The sequence below is a fragment of the Neofelis nebulosa genome, chromosome 12 (genome assembly GCF_028018385.1).
Source record: "Neofelis nebulosa isolate mNeoNeb1 chromosome 12, mNeoNeb1.pri, whole genome shotgun sequence".
NCBI lineage: Eukaryota > Metazoa > Chordata > Mammalia > Carnivora > Felidae > Neofelis > Neofelis nebulosa.
In genome coordinates this window covers 4,205,694-4,219,654 of record NC_080793.1, presented here as the reverse complement: position 1 = coordinate 4,219,654, position 13,961 = coordinate 4,205,694, and the positions used below count along the sequence as shown (strand labels likewise).

General features: G+C 56.1%; 1 protein-coding gene across 3 annotated transcripts in view; it reads right to left on the bottom strand.

Moving 5' to 3' along the window:
* The window catches only part of AK8 (adenylate kinase 8), a 128,770-nt gene that overhangs the window by 112,025 nt on the left and 2,784 nt on the right, over positions 1-13,961 (bottom strand). For 2 of the 3 annotated variants that reach the window (XM_058693692.1, XM_058693691.1), the window contains 3 exons: positions 11,313-11,397; positions 6,119-6,168; positions 3,324-3,437 (listed from right to left, as the gene is read on the bottom strand). In XM_058693692.1, coding sequence (XP_058549675.1) covers positions 3,324-3,437; positions 6,119-6,168; positions 11,313-11,397 — 249 coding nt within the window. Of the gene's footprint in view, positions 1-3,323; positions 3,438-6,118; positions 6,169-11,312; positions 11,398-13,961 lie in introns of those variants that run through there. The other variant, XM_058693693.1, reaches the window with a different exon arrangement.

The window sequence follows — 13,961 nt, the reverse complement described above, 5'->3', positions numbered from 1 at the left end:
CTGGACAGTGGAAATAAGCGAAGGCCACCCAAATGGAAACAAGCAAGGCTACGAAGTCTGGGCTCGCTCTGGCGGGGACTCACCACGTCACTCGGGTTTGGCAGAGGCTCAGAGGCCGGCAGCAGAGCGGGAAGGCCTCTCGGGTGTGCCCTGGCAGCACTGCGGCCCGGGCAGCGAGGGGACGGCCACCTCGAAGCGGGGCACCCCGTGTGCTTGGCTTTCTCAGGTTGGCCACACGTTGGAAGGAGGGACAAAAATGAGGGAAGCTGTCCGTTATTAATCAAGCCCGGGCCACGCGGGGCTGACCGCCACGGGGTTATCGCTGGCCTTCCTGGATCACACTAGAGGCAGCCGTCTGATTCCCCCCCAGTCTGCCCTCGGACCTGCTGGCCTCCTGAGCTGGTTACTGAGACAACGGGCGGGTTTCCTGGGCCGGCTGCTGCAGGCTTGGGTCAGAGCCCTATTTTTATATATGGTCTGGTCATTGCATGGTCCATCTCTCAGCAGACAGAGACCAGAACAACTACGGATGAAATGAAATGCCGTATGGGTTTTTCTCTCCAATAACCGGGGAGCAGGGCGATGCCGGGGAGCACGTGGAAAGAGATGCCGTGAGCAGATACTGGTTTAAGCCGGCGATGGGCCCGTGAGGGTTCTGCTGCCTTTCTCACAGCCTCTATCGTTGCAATAGTTTATAATACGCGGTTCGAAACAGAAGCGCTGGTTCCAATCCCTGGTCACCTCGGATACCCTCAGGGGTATGGCCGCCTGTGCGGGCTTTGTGGCACTTCGCCCCTTACGAAGGCTTTTCCTAGCACGACTGTGGCCACGGCTCCGTGGACCCCCTAAATCCTGCAGCCTGTGTGCTCTTCAGCCATGAGTCAGTGCCTGGTACTCAGTCCCTGCTCAGAGAACACTTCAGGGTAAGGGGATTAGTCAGCCAAGCCCCTGACTGCACGAAGCTTCCAGGCCCCTTAGCCTGGATCTCCCCCACGTCCCCCAAAGTTCCCAGGGGCCTGGGGAAGGAGTTCATGTTTGGGTCTCCCGTGGCACCGCGCTACTTCCAAAAGGCTGTAAAGGGTTCCCAGTCCGAGGGTGATTTAAAGACGACCCTCAACCAGAGGCCATGCCTGGCGACGGCCACCTGCGGCCAGGCCAGGCCAGGCCACGCGCAGCCGCCCTACGCACACCGTCCTGGCTCTTCAGAACCTCTCACTCCTTCATCAGTCCTGACAGCCTTGCCTTTCATCTCCCCCCCCCCACCCCCACCCCCCGCTTCCAAGCCAAGGAACCCCGATAAGACACCCTTGAAAGCACTCCGATGTGGTCTGAAATATGCTGATAATTAGCATAATGAAACCCAGGAGGAATTTCCTTAAAATCCTCCCCTCTGCTGAATTTTATAAACCTGATAAAAGCATCTTTATCCTGGAAATAAGCCTGCCTCCCCTTCCCCGAGAGGCTGTCTGAAAATGACAAAACCACATCCCCACCCCAAATGCTGGCGTCCCCCCACCCATAAGCACACACTGATTCCTGCAAACCTGCAGGGCCGGGGAGCAGGCCTCTGAGAGCCCCCCTGCCCCAGGCAATGGGGGGCAGGAAGTGCTCCGGATTAAGCATATTCAGAGTCAGCTCGCAGTGGTGGCGGCTGACCTTGCCGAAGGAGATCCTCCTTCCATCAAGTCGGGGTAACCGGCAAACTTGGGGTTGGGAGTCTGCCCGAGTCCCATCCCTCATGCCTGACAACTGCCCCCCGCCCTGCCGGGGCCCTCCCGGTCACGTGCCCCCGTGGCCTTGCCGAGCCCGCTCTGCACACCCCTCCCCAGAGCTGGCTGGGCCCTGCAGACCCCTTTTCCTGAGCACTGGGCCGTGGTGCTGCTTCTGTGGGTGGTTGAGCCAGGGAACAGGGTGGGGGCCAAAATGACAGAAGAGAAAGCTCAGGATGGAAATACAAGGCAAAGTGGCCTCAAAGAGGCGGACAGTGGCCAGGGGCGGTGCCCAATTCCGGCTGCGGGGCCAAGAAGGGAGGTGGTACCTCCATCAGGGCCCAGGATGTGTCCCCCACACGGCCTCTTGTTTTCTGCCCCAGACAGGGGACGAGGACAGGTTGCAGCCAGCTGGACTGTTCCCCAACTTCGCACCCCAACTGCTCTGGGGCAGGGCTCTGGGGTAGGCCTGAATCCGACCTCACCCTGGGTCACTGCTTCACTGGTGTCGGTGTGGTGGGGAGGGGAGGGGGGAGGGAGGAGGGAGGCCTGGGAAGCACTCAACAAACACAGGGATTCTTTCCATTCTCAGAGTCTCCAGAGAGAATGCCCCAGAGGGCATATCCCTGCCGCTCTGGTCTCAACACACGTGTCCCCCAAATTCATATACTGAAACCCTAACCCTCAAAGTGACAGAATCGGGGCGGGGGGAACTTTGGGAGGTGATCAGGTCGTAGAATGGGATTCCTGCCCTCACGGAAGAGACCGCAGAGGGCTCCCTTGCCCCTGCACTTTGAGGACACAGTGAGAAGACGCCCTCACCAGACACCGAACCTGCTGGAGCCGTGATCTCGGACTTCCAGTCTCCAGAACTGGGAGAAATAATCCCTGTGCTTCCAGGCTACCCAGTCTGTGGTATTTTGTCACAGCGGCCCGAATGGACTAGGAGATCCGCTCACATCCCAGAGTGGCTTATGAAGAAATATCTCCAAGTTTCTAATTCGGAGTAAAGACAAACAGCATGAGCAAGCTCCATATTTCCCCTGGGGAAACCAAAGTTTCAGACATGGGATTGGTGAGATTTTTAGGATCAGGACACTCGGCGCCCTGGGGGGCCAGCCGCAGATGTGTGTGAGCTGGACGGAGGGGTGGGGAGTGCGGCCCCTGCGCCCCCGGGGCCCCCGAGGTGCAGCGCGCCGGGTCCTCCACCGCAGGGACGGCTGGACGACGGCCCCGAAACCCCCTGGCCGGGCCGGTGTGGCTCCATCCTCTGTGGACGGACCCCTGCCTCTCGGCACCCACGCGATGGGGTGACCCTGGGAAGAGGCATGGGCCAGGGCCGCTCCATCAGCACAGAATGGTCACCTCGCGCCGTCAGCAACCCCTTTCTGCCACAGACCCCTCGTCCCCACACCCGCCAGGACACGCACCCTGCTTGAGAGTTCTCTCCTTCCTTCCAGCCCACACTGCCTGTGTTTCAGTTTACCCCCAGCACTCCCCTCGCTTGGTCCACGAGAAATGGAGACGTGCTGGGAGCGGGGGTGGGGGGCAAGGGGGACCGTGGGAGCCCTGTCACCCCGTCTCCCCTTCCTGCCGCCCTGGGACCGGCCCTACCGTCACGTTCTGGTAATGCCTCCTGGCACCCGCAGCCAGAGAGGAAAATTCTCTTGCCATCAGGTTCTCCACGGTGAGAAGATTGCTGTTGAGATGTTTGCACAGCCACATTGCCTGAAGAAAGAGCCAAAGAAAATTTCAGTGAACGCTGTAATTAAGAGGACTCCGTCAAAATGCCCAGGCCCTTCCGTATTCTACTAGAAAAGACTGGCCACAAGGAAGCACAACTGCTTTCTGGCTGGAAGGAGGCCACCCAGGGGGACAAGCCCACAGAGTACCCCCCCTCCCCAGCCTGAGGAGGCCGCCCGAGTGTTCTCTCTTTTTCCAGCAGCCAGTGATTACATGGAGCTAGAAAGCCCACGGAGGGACCCTGCTTGTAGCTGCCTTGACGCGCCTTCCCAGCTCCTCAAGGCCACAAAAAGGTTACAACAGGAAATGCAGGGACAGGACCCGAACATGGGGCACAAACATACCCGTTCATTTTTTCTTAGATCAGGAAATGATCTGACCAGATGAATGTTTAGTTCATTGATGACTACGTATACTCTACAGGGAGGAATACATTTTAGGGAATAATAATGTAATGAAATGCTCTTAATGGCAAGATTATACAGATGGCCATTTCAGCATCGGGATGATTCAGAAGGCCCTGAAGTCCCCCGGGGCAAGTATCACCCTTAATTCTCTCTGTTCCTCCTGCTGGGAGATGTCAGCGATGGTAGCCCTGCAGGGCTCTGTCTGGATCATACTGTATATCATCCTACTGTAAAATTAGATTCTGCGTGTCCCCACATAGCGGTCAGACGTGGGCTAGCGCATTCACCAAAAGCTGAAACAGCAGTGAGGCGCGGTGGGCCCTGACCTCGCCAGGGGGCAGAGCCGATGGCCTCAGCCAAGTTGGGACTGGACAAAAGAAGTTGTCTGTGCTCACCACGCTTCACGAATCCTACCCAGCAAATTCACCAGAGATCAGGGAAGAGCTGGAACTGGGGTTAAGCACGGGGTGGGCGGGGGGAGGGGCTGGGGGGGAGGTGCCCAGAGTGCCAACGTCTCAAAGACAAAGGAGACCCCTCACCCTGAGTGACCCGACTCCGCCTTAACGTGGCTCGGGAGCCTGTCTGTCTCAGGGCAGAGGCTACCACCTCGGAAGTGGTTTCAACCAGCTTCCTGGGCCTTTTCCCAGGAGATTCTGATCAGGCAGGTCCGGAGGGGAGTCTGGCACCCGCCACCTTCCAAAGCACCCTGGTAACGCTTGTGGCTGCCAGGCCTGGGGGCCCTGGGTTTCTAGCAGTAAAAGAGCGTGTCAGGTTGGGGGGACCGTAGAAAGGAGTGAAGGCTGGCAGCCTGATCCTCAGGAACACAGTAGGAAAACTACAGACAGACAAAACTACAGATCGAAGGACAGAGGGAGGGATGGATGGGCAGAGCGGTAGACAGAGAGAGAGACAGAGCGCTAGGATACAGACGACTCCCGAGCACAGCAGATGCACGCCAGCTCCGGCAAGGATCGGCCGTCTTAATCCCTTTTCTGAACACAGCAAAGTGCCAGCTCGTCAGGGGACACAGCCCGCCATGTCACCCAGGCCCGGGACGAGTGCTCGCAGTAGTGGCACAGTCATCAAGGAAGAGTTGACTGAAGTTCGCTAGCCAGGCTTTTAAAAGACAGAGTTCCAGGGGCACCCGGGAGGCTCGGTCAGTTGAGCGTCTGGCTCTTGATTTCAGCTCAGGCCATGATCCCAGGGTCGCGGGATCGAGTGCCGCAACGAACTCCACTCTGCACTGAGCATAAAGCCTGCTGAAGATTTTCTCTCTCTCCCTCTCTCTGCCCCTCTCCCCTGCTCATGCTCGCTCGCTCTCTCTAAAATAAAAAGTCAGTAAAAAGCAGAGTTCTGTCTCAGATGATTAAAATGTTACAAAGTTTTGACACTCAAAAAAAGGAGTTTAAGGTTAAAACTGTAGGCAGGACGAAGCACACCAGCTTCGGGACTGGGGTGGCCTCCAACTTAAGACAAAGAAGTGGGTACGATGAGGCATCTGCTGTATCTTTAAAGCCATATCTAAAGTGGAAAGGGAATCATCAAAGCAAACACGGCAAGATGATAAATTCTGGAAAATCTGGGAGCTCTGTATCTATGGTGCAGTTTCTACGCTTTTCTGATTAAACAGTTTCATAGTTAAAACTTTAAGAGTGAGGGGCGCCTGAGTGGCCAGGTTGGTGAATCGTCCGACTTCGGCTCAGCTCATGATCTCACTGTTTGTGGGTTCGAGACCCCATGTCGGGCTCTGTGCCGACAGCTCGGAGCCTGGAGCCCGCTTCAGATTCTGTGTCTCCCTCTCTCTGCCCCTCCCCCGCTCGTGCTCTGTCTCTCTCGCTCTCTCTCAAAAATAAACATGAAAACAACAACAACAACACTTTGAGAGTGAATCTAAAGATTCCGTGTCAAAAGTCTCTAGACTCTGGTCTGCTTCTAGAAATTTATCCTAAGGAGGTAACCAAGTGTGTGCAAAGATGGTGCCCCCACGGCCCGAGAAAACCCTGGAACATAGATCCCAAATGTTGAAATAATGCTCACCCCTGGATGGTTGCAGAGTTATACTTTTGTGTTCTGTGCTTTCTAGGCTTTCTACGAGGCCTGCTTGCCGCCTCTCCTAATAAGAAAATAAGTTAAAGAAGCAGAAGGGAAGGATGAAGAAACGCTCAGTTGTGCTGAGAACCCGCGGAGGGGCGGCCCGGCTCCCGCTCTGCAGGGAGATGAGATATTACGGCATTACAACACTTAATATGATGCACTTACTATAGTTGTTTTCCCCGAGGCGGGTGGACCTAATATTACAATCTTCGGCACTGTGGAATAGAAAGATTTGAATGTCACCGCTCGATATGATAAAGCAAGCTCCGTGCCCGCGGTACTGCGGGGGTATTCATTTCCTTCCTCCCCAGATTTCATTTTCTGCGAGTGACACGGTCGTTTGTAACCCAGTGGCTCAGGGATGGTCTCGCCATAGAACATACTCTGTATGTTTAGGGAGGTAAGTGATCACTGAGATGGTTTATTTTTCTGTCTCCGAGGGGACATGGACACGGTAACTTGTTTGCTAAACTAATAAATATCAAGAACAATTGGGATTTCAAACACCATAAAGCATTTTAAACAGGGACTTTGTCTTGGGGACACGCTCTCAAATAAAGCTGTATTTTATGTAAATCGACCTTCCAAGCTTTGTTTTATATATATTTATGCCTCTTTATTTAGCAAATTGTATTCCCCATCATTTTACAGAGGGAAATAACGGGGGAAAGCCTGGGGTGGATCGGCCAGATTTATAAAACCCCAGATAGGAGAGCCTTTGTTTTCAAATGTGGGCATTTCCATGCAAATGGCTTGCTTCTCGGTCTGAGGCTTCGGGCTCTGGGAGGTTGTCGGCCCCACAGAATTCCTCAAGACGGGGGTCAGGACAACCGACTAGGTGCTGGCCCACTGGAAAAGACCAGACCAGCATGTCAGGAAAAGCACTGGAAGGCATGTGTTCTTGGGTCAAAACAGGCTTCAGGACGTGGTGTCTGGAGAGATGAATCCATGCTGATTCCTCCAAGTGCCACCTTGACTAAGCCACCCCCGGCCGCTAAACATGGGGGGCCAGGAGCACAGAGCAGAGGTTGGGAAGGCAGGCCTATCCCCTCACCGCTGCTGGCCTGACCCCTGAGCCAAGGGGACAATGAACAGGCGCGTCTCCCAACGCATCTGAGCCTCTGATGTCTACACGCAGAGACCACTGCTGCCAGGGCCCCAGGAGGGCACCTCGTCCATGCTGAGGACAACGGACACGCGTGCCCTTTTAGTGTGGCAGCGGACACAGAGAAGGAACTAGGATCCATTTGGCCCAGGAGCTCATGATCGGCACATGGCCGCCTGGGTGTAAATACAGAACTCTGTCCAAATTCACGGCACCTTCTCATTTGCCAAAAGCACGGAAGGACGGTTGAAGCTGATCCGCTCGCCGATTCACTCGTCGAGCACCTCGTCCTCGCTCGGCACTGGGACCGGGGCTGCCAAACACAGCAAGCGGGGCACGAGTGGCTGCGTGAGACGGGAGCCAGAGGGAGCGGCCATCCTCTGCTCTCTCCTCGACACCACGACAGGCTGTACCCACGTCCCGGCTTTCTGCTGCTGCTTTGACGGGTGTGTGTCCCCAGCGGCTTCAGAGCAGTGTCATTTTCTACGTCTGGAAACGTTTACAAACCCGGTCCGTTGGCCCCAGTGATGTGCAAACTTGCTTCTCAGGAGCCCCACATCGTTCCTCCTGGTGGTGATGGGAATCAGAGATGTGGGGGCAGGAAGGCCCCGGCCTCCTGGCCCAATGCTGCCACACTCTAGGTCAGCAAAGCCCCGCACACACTTTCCTCTCCGAGGCAGGCTCAGCTGGGACGCCTCCGGCCCTCCCCAGTACGGCGGACACAGCTTCCGGTGTTCTGCGGGCCAAAGCCACCGTAAGGGAGCACCAGAGGGCCCGGTCGGGCTCCTGTGACCTCCGCCCAGCCCCCTCTCTCGATTCTAGCCACAGGCCTCTGCTCAAGCTCCTCAAACTCAGGCCAGACCCAATGGGACTCGGGGCGTGTGGAGCCCCGGGAGAAGGAGCCGCACCTCAACAAGAGCGTTTTGGGGAACGAGCTGCCTCCCAAGTCACGCGTTCATCGTAACAAAGTTACGGGGCTCGGAGGCTGCTGGGGATGCCCTCCCCTTCCAGGCTCCCGTAAGTGGCACCCAAATTGCACACATCTCTGAAAATGCTTTAAAAGGGGATCATCCACGGCCTTTCTCCCCATCTAATTTCTCGCACACATTTATGTGATTAATTTCAGTTTCTTAAAATCTAACACCTTGGAACCCCAGCTCTGCTCATGAGTAATTATTTATAAACAGTGTCATAAAAGGCTGCTTGACTGCCAAGAGTAATCAACTTCTTCAAACCACTTCAAAGGAAATCAAAAAACCTTTCCATCCACAGATCCTTTTGAGGTTTAACTAGGAGCATGATTTAAAATTCACAAGAAAACCCTTAGGTATTGGAGCTCTAATACACAGCTTTCTTGGACAAACGTTTGATAAAAAACGCAACATACCATTATATACACCATCACCTGCTTTAATATTGCCCAGGGCTACTGTAAATGCTCACTTTGTACTAAATCTGCTTTTCTCGAGGCGAAGGGGATGCCAGCCATGTGCCGGGGGCTCCCCTCATTCCCTCATGTGCGTGCTCACCGGGGTGAGTCCGGAGCCTTCTTTTGGTCTACACTAGCCACCGGCCACATGAGCCCCTGCCCGCCCCAGCCCGTGCCCAGGAAGCAGAAGCGCTGAGCGCCCAGCTTCCAGGAAACACGGGCCGCTGCGTGGCTGGAAGGAGGCAAGACAGCCTCCCTCACTAGCCCAGGGAGGCAGAACCGCTCACTGGACTTCAGAGGGCCTCCCCTTGTCCATTGTCCTCCTCCAGAACACACAAGAGAACACTCACAAAAGCATGCCCTTCTGCCCAGCCTCCCCTCCTTCCCCCATGTCCCGCCTCACTTGTGGGCGGACACCTGGGCACGGGGAGGGAACCTGCAGATGTCCCTCTCTGCTCTTCACCTAAGCGGTTGGGCCTTGAGCAAACAGGGCAAAGAGATTCCAACGTCCCTGAGAGCTGCCAGCCCCGGGCCTGGCAGAGGCGGTGGAGGCCTGTGGGGACAAATCCACCCCCCACAACAGTGGTTACTGGGATCCGATGCCTCTACTCCCGGAGAGAGCATCGGGCCAAACACCTTGGCTCTAGCTATTGAGGAGGGCAGGAGGCCGGCCCCCTGCTAGAGCCAGACGACGCAGGTCTGGGTTCTTCGCCCCCGCCTGGGAGTGAACAGGGCAGGTGCAGCATGGAGAAGGAATGGAGGCTCGGCGGCGGGCGGAGGAGGCTGTAAGGCCAGCCCCCAACGGCATCGGCCGCACTGAGTCTAAAACAGAAAGATGGTGGGGAAGTGACAGTTCGACGCTGAAGATTACACATGCGCACAGAGGGGCAGGATTAAATATAATGAGAATCTGCCTTGAATTTCGGCTCTTGAATTTCCGGCTTCAGGCTGGCGGTGTGAGGACACGGGACACGGCACACGTGGCCCAAAGTGAATCTTTCAAACCAGCAGGACAGAGCGGTGCCGCGGCCCGGCTCCTGAGAGTTGAGATGGTTGTGTTATTACCAGGCACAGTTTTTAACTCAGAAGGATCTTGTGAAGGGTCACGAGTGGGAACTCCCACGCCCTGTCGTGGGCGGGGGGCGGGGGTCAAGGCCTTGCCAGTCCCGCAGCCGGGCCAGTGCCTGGGGCGTCCCGCCCGCAGCTGCCGTCCTGACGTCCGCAGCCTCCAGCCCAGTTACCCCAGCGCGCCCAGGTTACAAACGAGGAAGCTGAGGCCCAGACGGAACAATGCTCTCTCGCTGTCTCTCTACAGTCTGGCAGGAGTCGGGGCGATCGGGGAACCGGCGGAGCCCTGGCGGAGGCCTGGCAGGAAGCGGGGGCACTTCCCTGAACTCACGTTCACGTTACGTTAGCTCTTGGTCTGCTCCCATTTTTTTTTTTTTACCTTGACCTTGCTTTTAACTCCTGCTTTGCTTCCTCTTCACTTTCGCTTCTGCTGTAACTTTGCTTTGCCCTGTGATGCGTTGGTGCTGATGCAAGAGAGCCCAACACGGCGGGCGGGCTGCTCCCAGCGGCCCGCAGACAACACCGAGCCCCCGTCCAGACTCGGGGTCGGGGGAGGAGGTGGGAAGGCAGACACATCCGTCTCCGGCGGGGGAGGCCCGGCTGGTGAGCTTCGGTCTGCGGCCGGACGCCCGGGAAGGTGCCATGTGATAAACAGCCAACCGGAGAACAGAGGCCTCTTAGAGAGTCTCTGTGGGGCAGAGCGAGTCCCACCAGGAACACACGGTGGCCGGGTGGGCAGCTCAAGAGGGTGGTGCTCCCGGCCCACGGGTGCCCACGGCTCCGTCTGCACCCGGGGCATGTGGGCTCACAGCCAACGTCAACTCTCCATTCTGCCTACCCAGAGAATCACACAGGGGCACCGCTGTGCTCTCCGTGAGCCACTCTGCTTAGGTTGGCGAAATGGCACTGGGACCCAAGCAGCCCCTCGCTCCGATGCTCTGCGGCCAAGCCTGGAACCGCGTCAGGATCGGCGGGCGGGGGGCACGCCGGAAAGGCCAGGCGTGCGCGGTGCACCTGTAGGCCTGGAGTGTCCTCTCTCTCACCTTCTTCCGTTGTTGTGTCCTGATGCATCCTTTCTCATCTCAGGCCTGTGGGCCCCACCACAGGGCATCTCAGGCCTCTGCCCTTCTCAGCTGCGCCAAGCACTAATTTCACTGGCGAGCCGGTATCTCCTTCAAAGCGGCCAGTGCTCCAGTGAAAAGAAACATCAAAGCTCGCAGACACCAGTTCTCCCTGACAGCTCACACAGGATGGGAATGATCCTCCACTTGGCAAATCGACCGTGGAATGGAGTGCCCCTCTCTTCTCTCTGGTTCTGGGCCCTGGCTTTGGGTCTAGCCGACCTGCACTTGGGCCAAGAGTTGGGGAACTCTGGCACGCACTAACGGGCACCAGCGATGAGACCGTCAGGAAAACCCGAGTGCTGCATGTCTAGGTGGACCGGAAACCAGATTTACACCTGACATGTGGAGCGATCACAGAGTTTAAAGCCAACAGGCGAGATCAGATGGGGCACACGAAAGCATTAATAATTGATTCCACGGGCCTTTCGGAGGTTTTCGTTTTAGAAACTTGGCAAGAGAACTTTCTAGCCGTGCCCCCAAAAGGAATTAAGTCATTTTTCAATGAGCCACCACCCCAAGTTGCCAAAACCCCTCCCTTCAGACACAGGGAGGGCAGAGTGGTTCATAGCGGTTGGGCAGGAGCGGGGATGGGGGAGGGGAGGTAATGGGAGAGGAGGCTCGTCAAGTGCTCACCGTTATTGTTGTCTCGTTGCAAGTGACTGATCATGAACAGGATGGGGTCCTTGGGCTGGTGGATCAGGAGTTGCTCCAGCATATTCTGTGGGCACAGGGCAGACACCCAGGTGGTTAACACCTGCATGGGCACCAAGGGACCTGGGCTCAGGTGGCCCAGCGCCCTGGTCGCTACCGATACCGGCTATGGGGCCCGATCTCTCCACTGCACCCACCAAACAGGCCTGCAACTTGGAACCCAGCCCCTGCTACAGCTGGATCTGCTTCGATCCCCATGAGCAGAGGAATGAGGGAAGGGTCGTGCGGGTATCACAGAGGCACATGGAGGGACCACATCCCAGACTCAGAGCAGGCAGGCCCAGCCAGGGTCCTCTCACCTCAGTCCCTCCATGCTCCCCGGACCAGCCTTCTCTCAGTTCACCTCCTTCTCCTTCACCATGTTCATTTGCCCTGAGCCTTAGCAGATACTGTTCCCTCATCTTGGAACACTGTTCCCCACATCCTCAGGTCTCAACGGAAACACACCCCCCCGATCACACTCACTAGATCAATCCTGTCCTATGCTCCTGCAGTCCCCTACATCCATTATTGCCACACCCTTGTCTCAGCGCTGGGCACACAGTAGGTGCCCAATGCCAAGGTCTGCCGGGTGACATGGTCATCACTGCTCCCTGTGTTCCTCCAGGGCGGGGCAGAATATTTACCAGCCAGAATATTTACTATCCTGGGATAGCCTGGCCATTTAATTCCAAGGAAAACCAGCTTCCATGGTTCCACAACAAGAGACACAGAAGTGAACTAGGTAGCAGATAGGAGCTGGGCCGGCACCGTTAAAGAGCCTCCATCAGGGACAACCAGGGAGGGGCTTTTGCCTTTCAGGGGCAGAGGACGTGTGCCGCGGACGGGAGCACGCAGCTCTGAGAAGCCCCAGCTCTGCTCTGCACCCCGCCAGCAAGTGTCTTCCCTTCTCTGAGCCTCAGCTTCCCCAGCTGGTGGAGTCCCAACGGGACTAGCTGACTCTCACCGCTGAGATGGTGGGAGATGATGTTGGCTGTGTCACAGATGAGTGTTTTTAATTTCACTTTAAATAGCTATGTATCTAATGTGTGCTAGAAAACCTACGATTTCAAGGATATAGCTCAAGAAGAGGTAATGTTACTTAATTTTTAAAAGTGGGTTGATTTAAAGAAGTGATCAAGTTAGGGGCGCCTGGGTGGCCTGGTCGGTTAAGCACGAGACTTCAGCTCAGGTCATGATATTGTGGTTTGTGAGTTTGAGCCCCACATGGGGCTCTGTGCTGACAGGGCAGAGCCTGCTCGGGATATCCTGTCTCCCTCGCTCTCTGCCCCTCCCCTGCTCATGCTCACAGTCTCTGTCTCTGTCTCTCTCAAAAATAAATAAACATTTAAAAATGATTAGGTTAAAGCGGAGGAACATGGTGATAAAATTTCATGGAATAATACACCAAAAAGAAAGAAGTGCAGGTAAAAACGGACGAACCCCAAGTAAGGACTGCCGCGGCCTAGTTAATTGTCTTGGACCAATGTCAATGTCCCTGAGTTATGTTAGATAGCATTACGGGGCGAGGAGTTGGGGAAGGGTACATCAGAACTCTGTACTATCTTTGTAACATCCTGAGGGTCTAACATGGTTTTAAAAAGTAGTGAAAACCATGGGGGGAATGCAGAAATGACTAAGGACTGGAAATACTGACTAGGAGCTTTTTCGGGCTGCTCCTTCCAACAATCAAGCTGAGCTACACCAGGTTCTCTAGAACAGACCACAATACCCCCAGGAGCTGGCCCCACTCTGCCCACCAGCCAGTGACTTGTAACTCAGCTAGCCATTTTGTTTTCTTGGCTTGGCCACTCAGTTGCAGAAAAATCTCTCTGCCTCTTTCAGTTGACCCTTTCCAAAGGAAGCATATGTTTGCTGGAGAGATGGAGACTCGGGGTGGGTAGTCTGACCTCTGCTCTCACGTGCGCGGGTCAGAGGCTCAAATGAGCACAAGCGTCACCACAGTGGTGCCTCTGGGGACAGGGTATACCTGGAGGGGCAAATGCTCTAGAAACTGGGCTCCAGCTTCCCTTTGGCCCTCAGGACCTCTGAGTGGCAGAGAGTTCTTCCAGTCCAGCTCCTGAAAGCCTCTGCCTCCAGGAGGTGCAGAAGGCAACCAGAAGGGGCAGGGCTTTGCCAAAGGTCATACAGGGGATGAGGGCCCAGTCGGGTCAGAAACCCAGGATGAGAGGCTGGGAGCTGCCGGGAACTCCTGACCCGAATGAAGAAGGGACATGTGGGAAATGCTCCTGTCCGAACCATAGGGCACAGGGCTGCTGTCCCAGGAGGTGGCCATCTCAGGGGACGGTGAGGTCACCTTGAACTCGGACACTCCCCAGCTCAGAAACCAACACGGCAGACGGACTGGGGACTGTTAGCGCCGAGGGGCCCCCTTGAAGATCAGCTCTTGCAACCCAGCATTTCATAGCCTCGAGAAAAGGAAAGAATGGGACTTGGTCCAGGTCATTGGGCGAGCTGGCGCGGAGCCATGACCAAAACCTGACCGGGTGGGCTGCCCCCTTTCTTCCCTCCTGGGTCCGCAGGACAGGGGCAGGGGGCGTCCTCCGACCGAGGCATCTCTCAGGGTCCCAG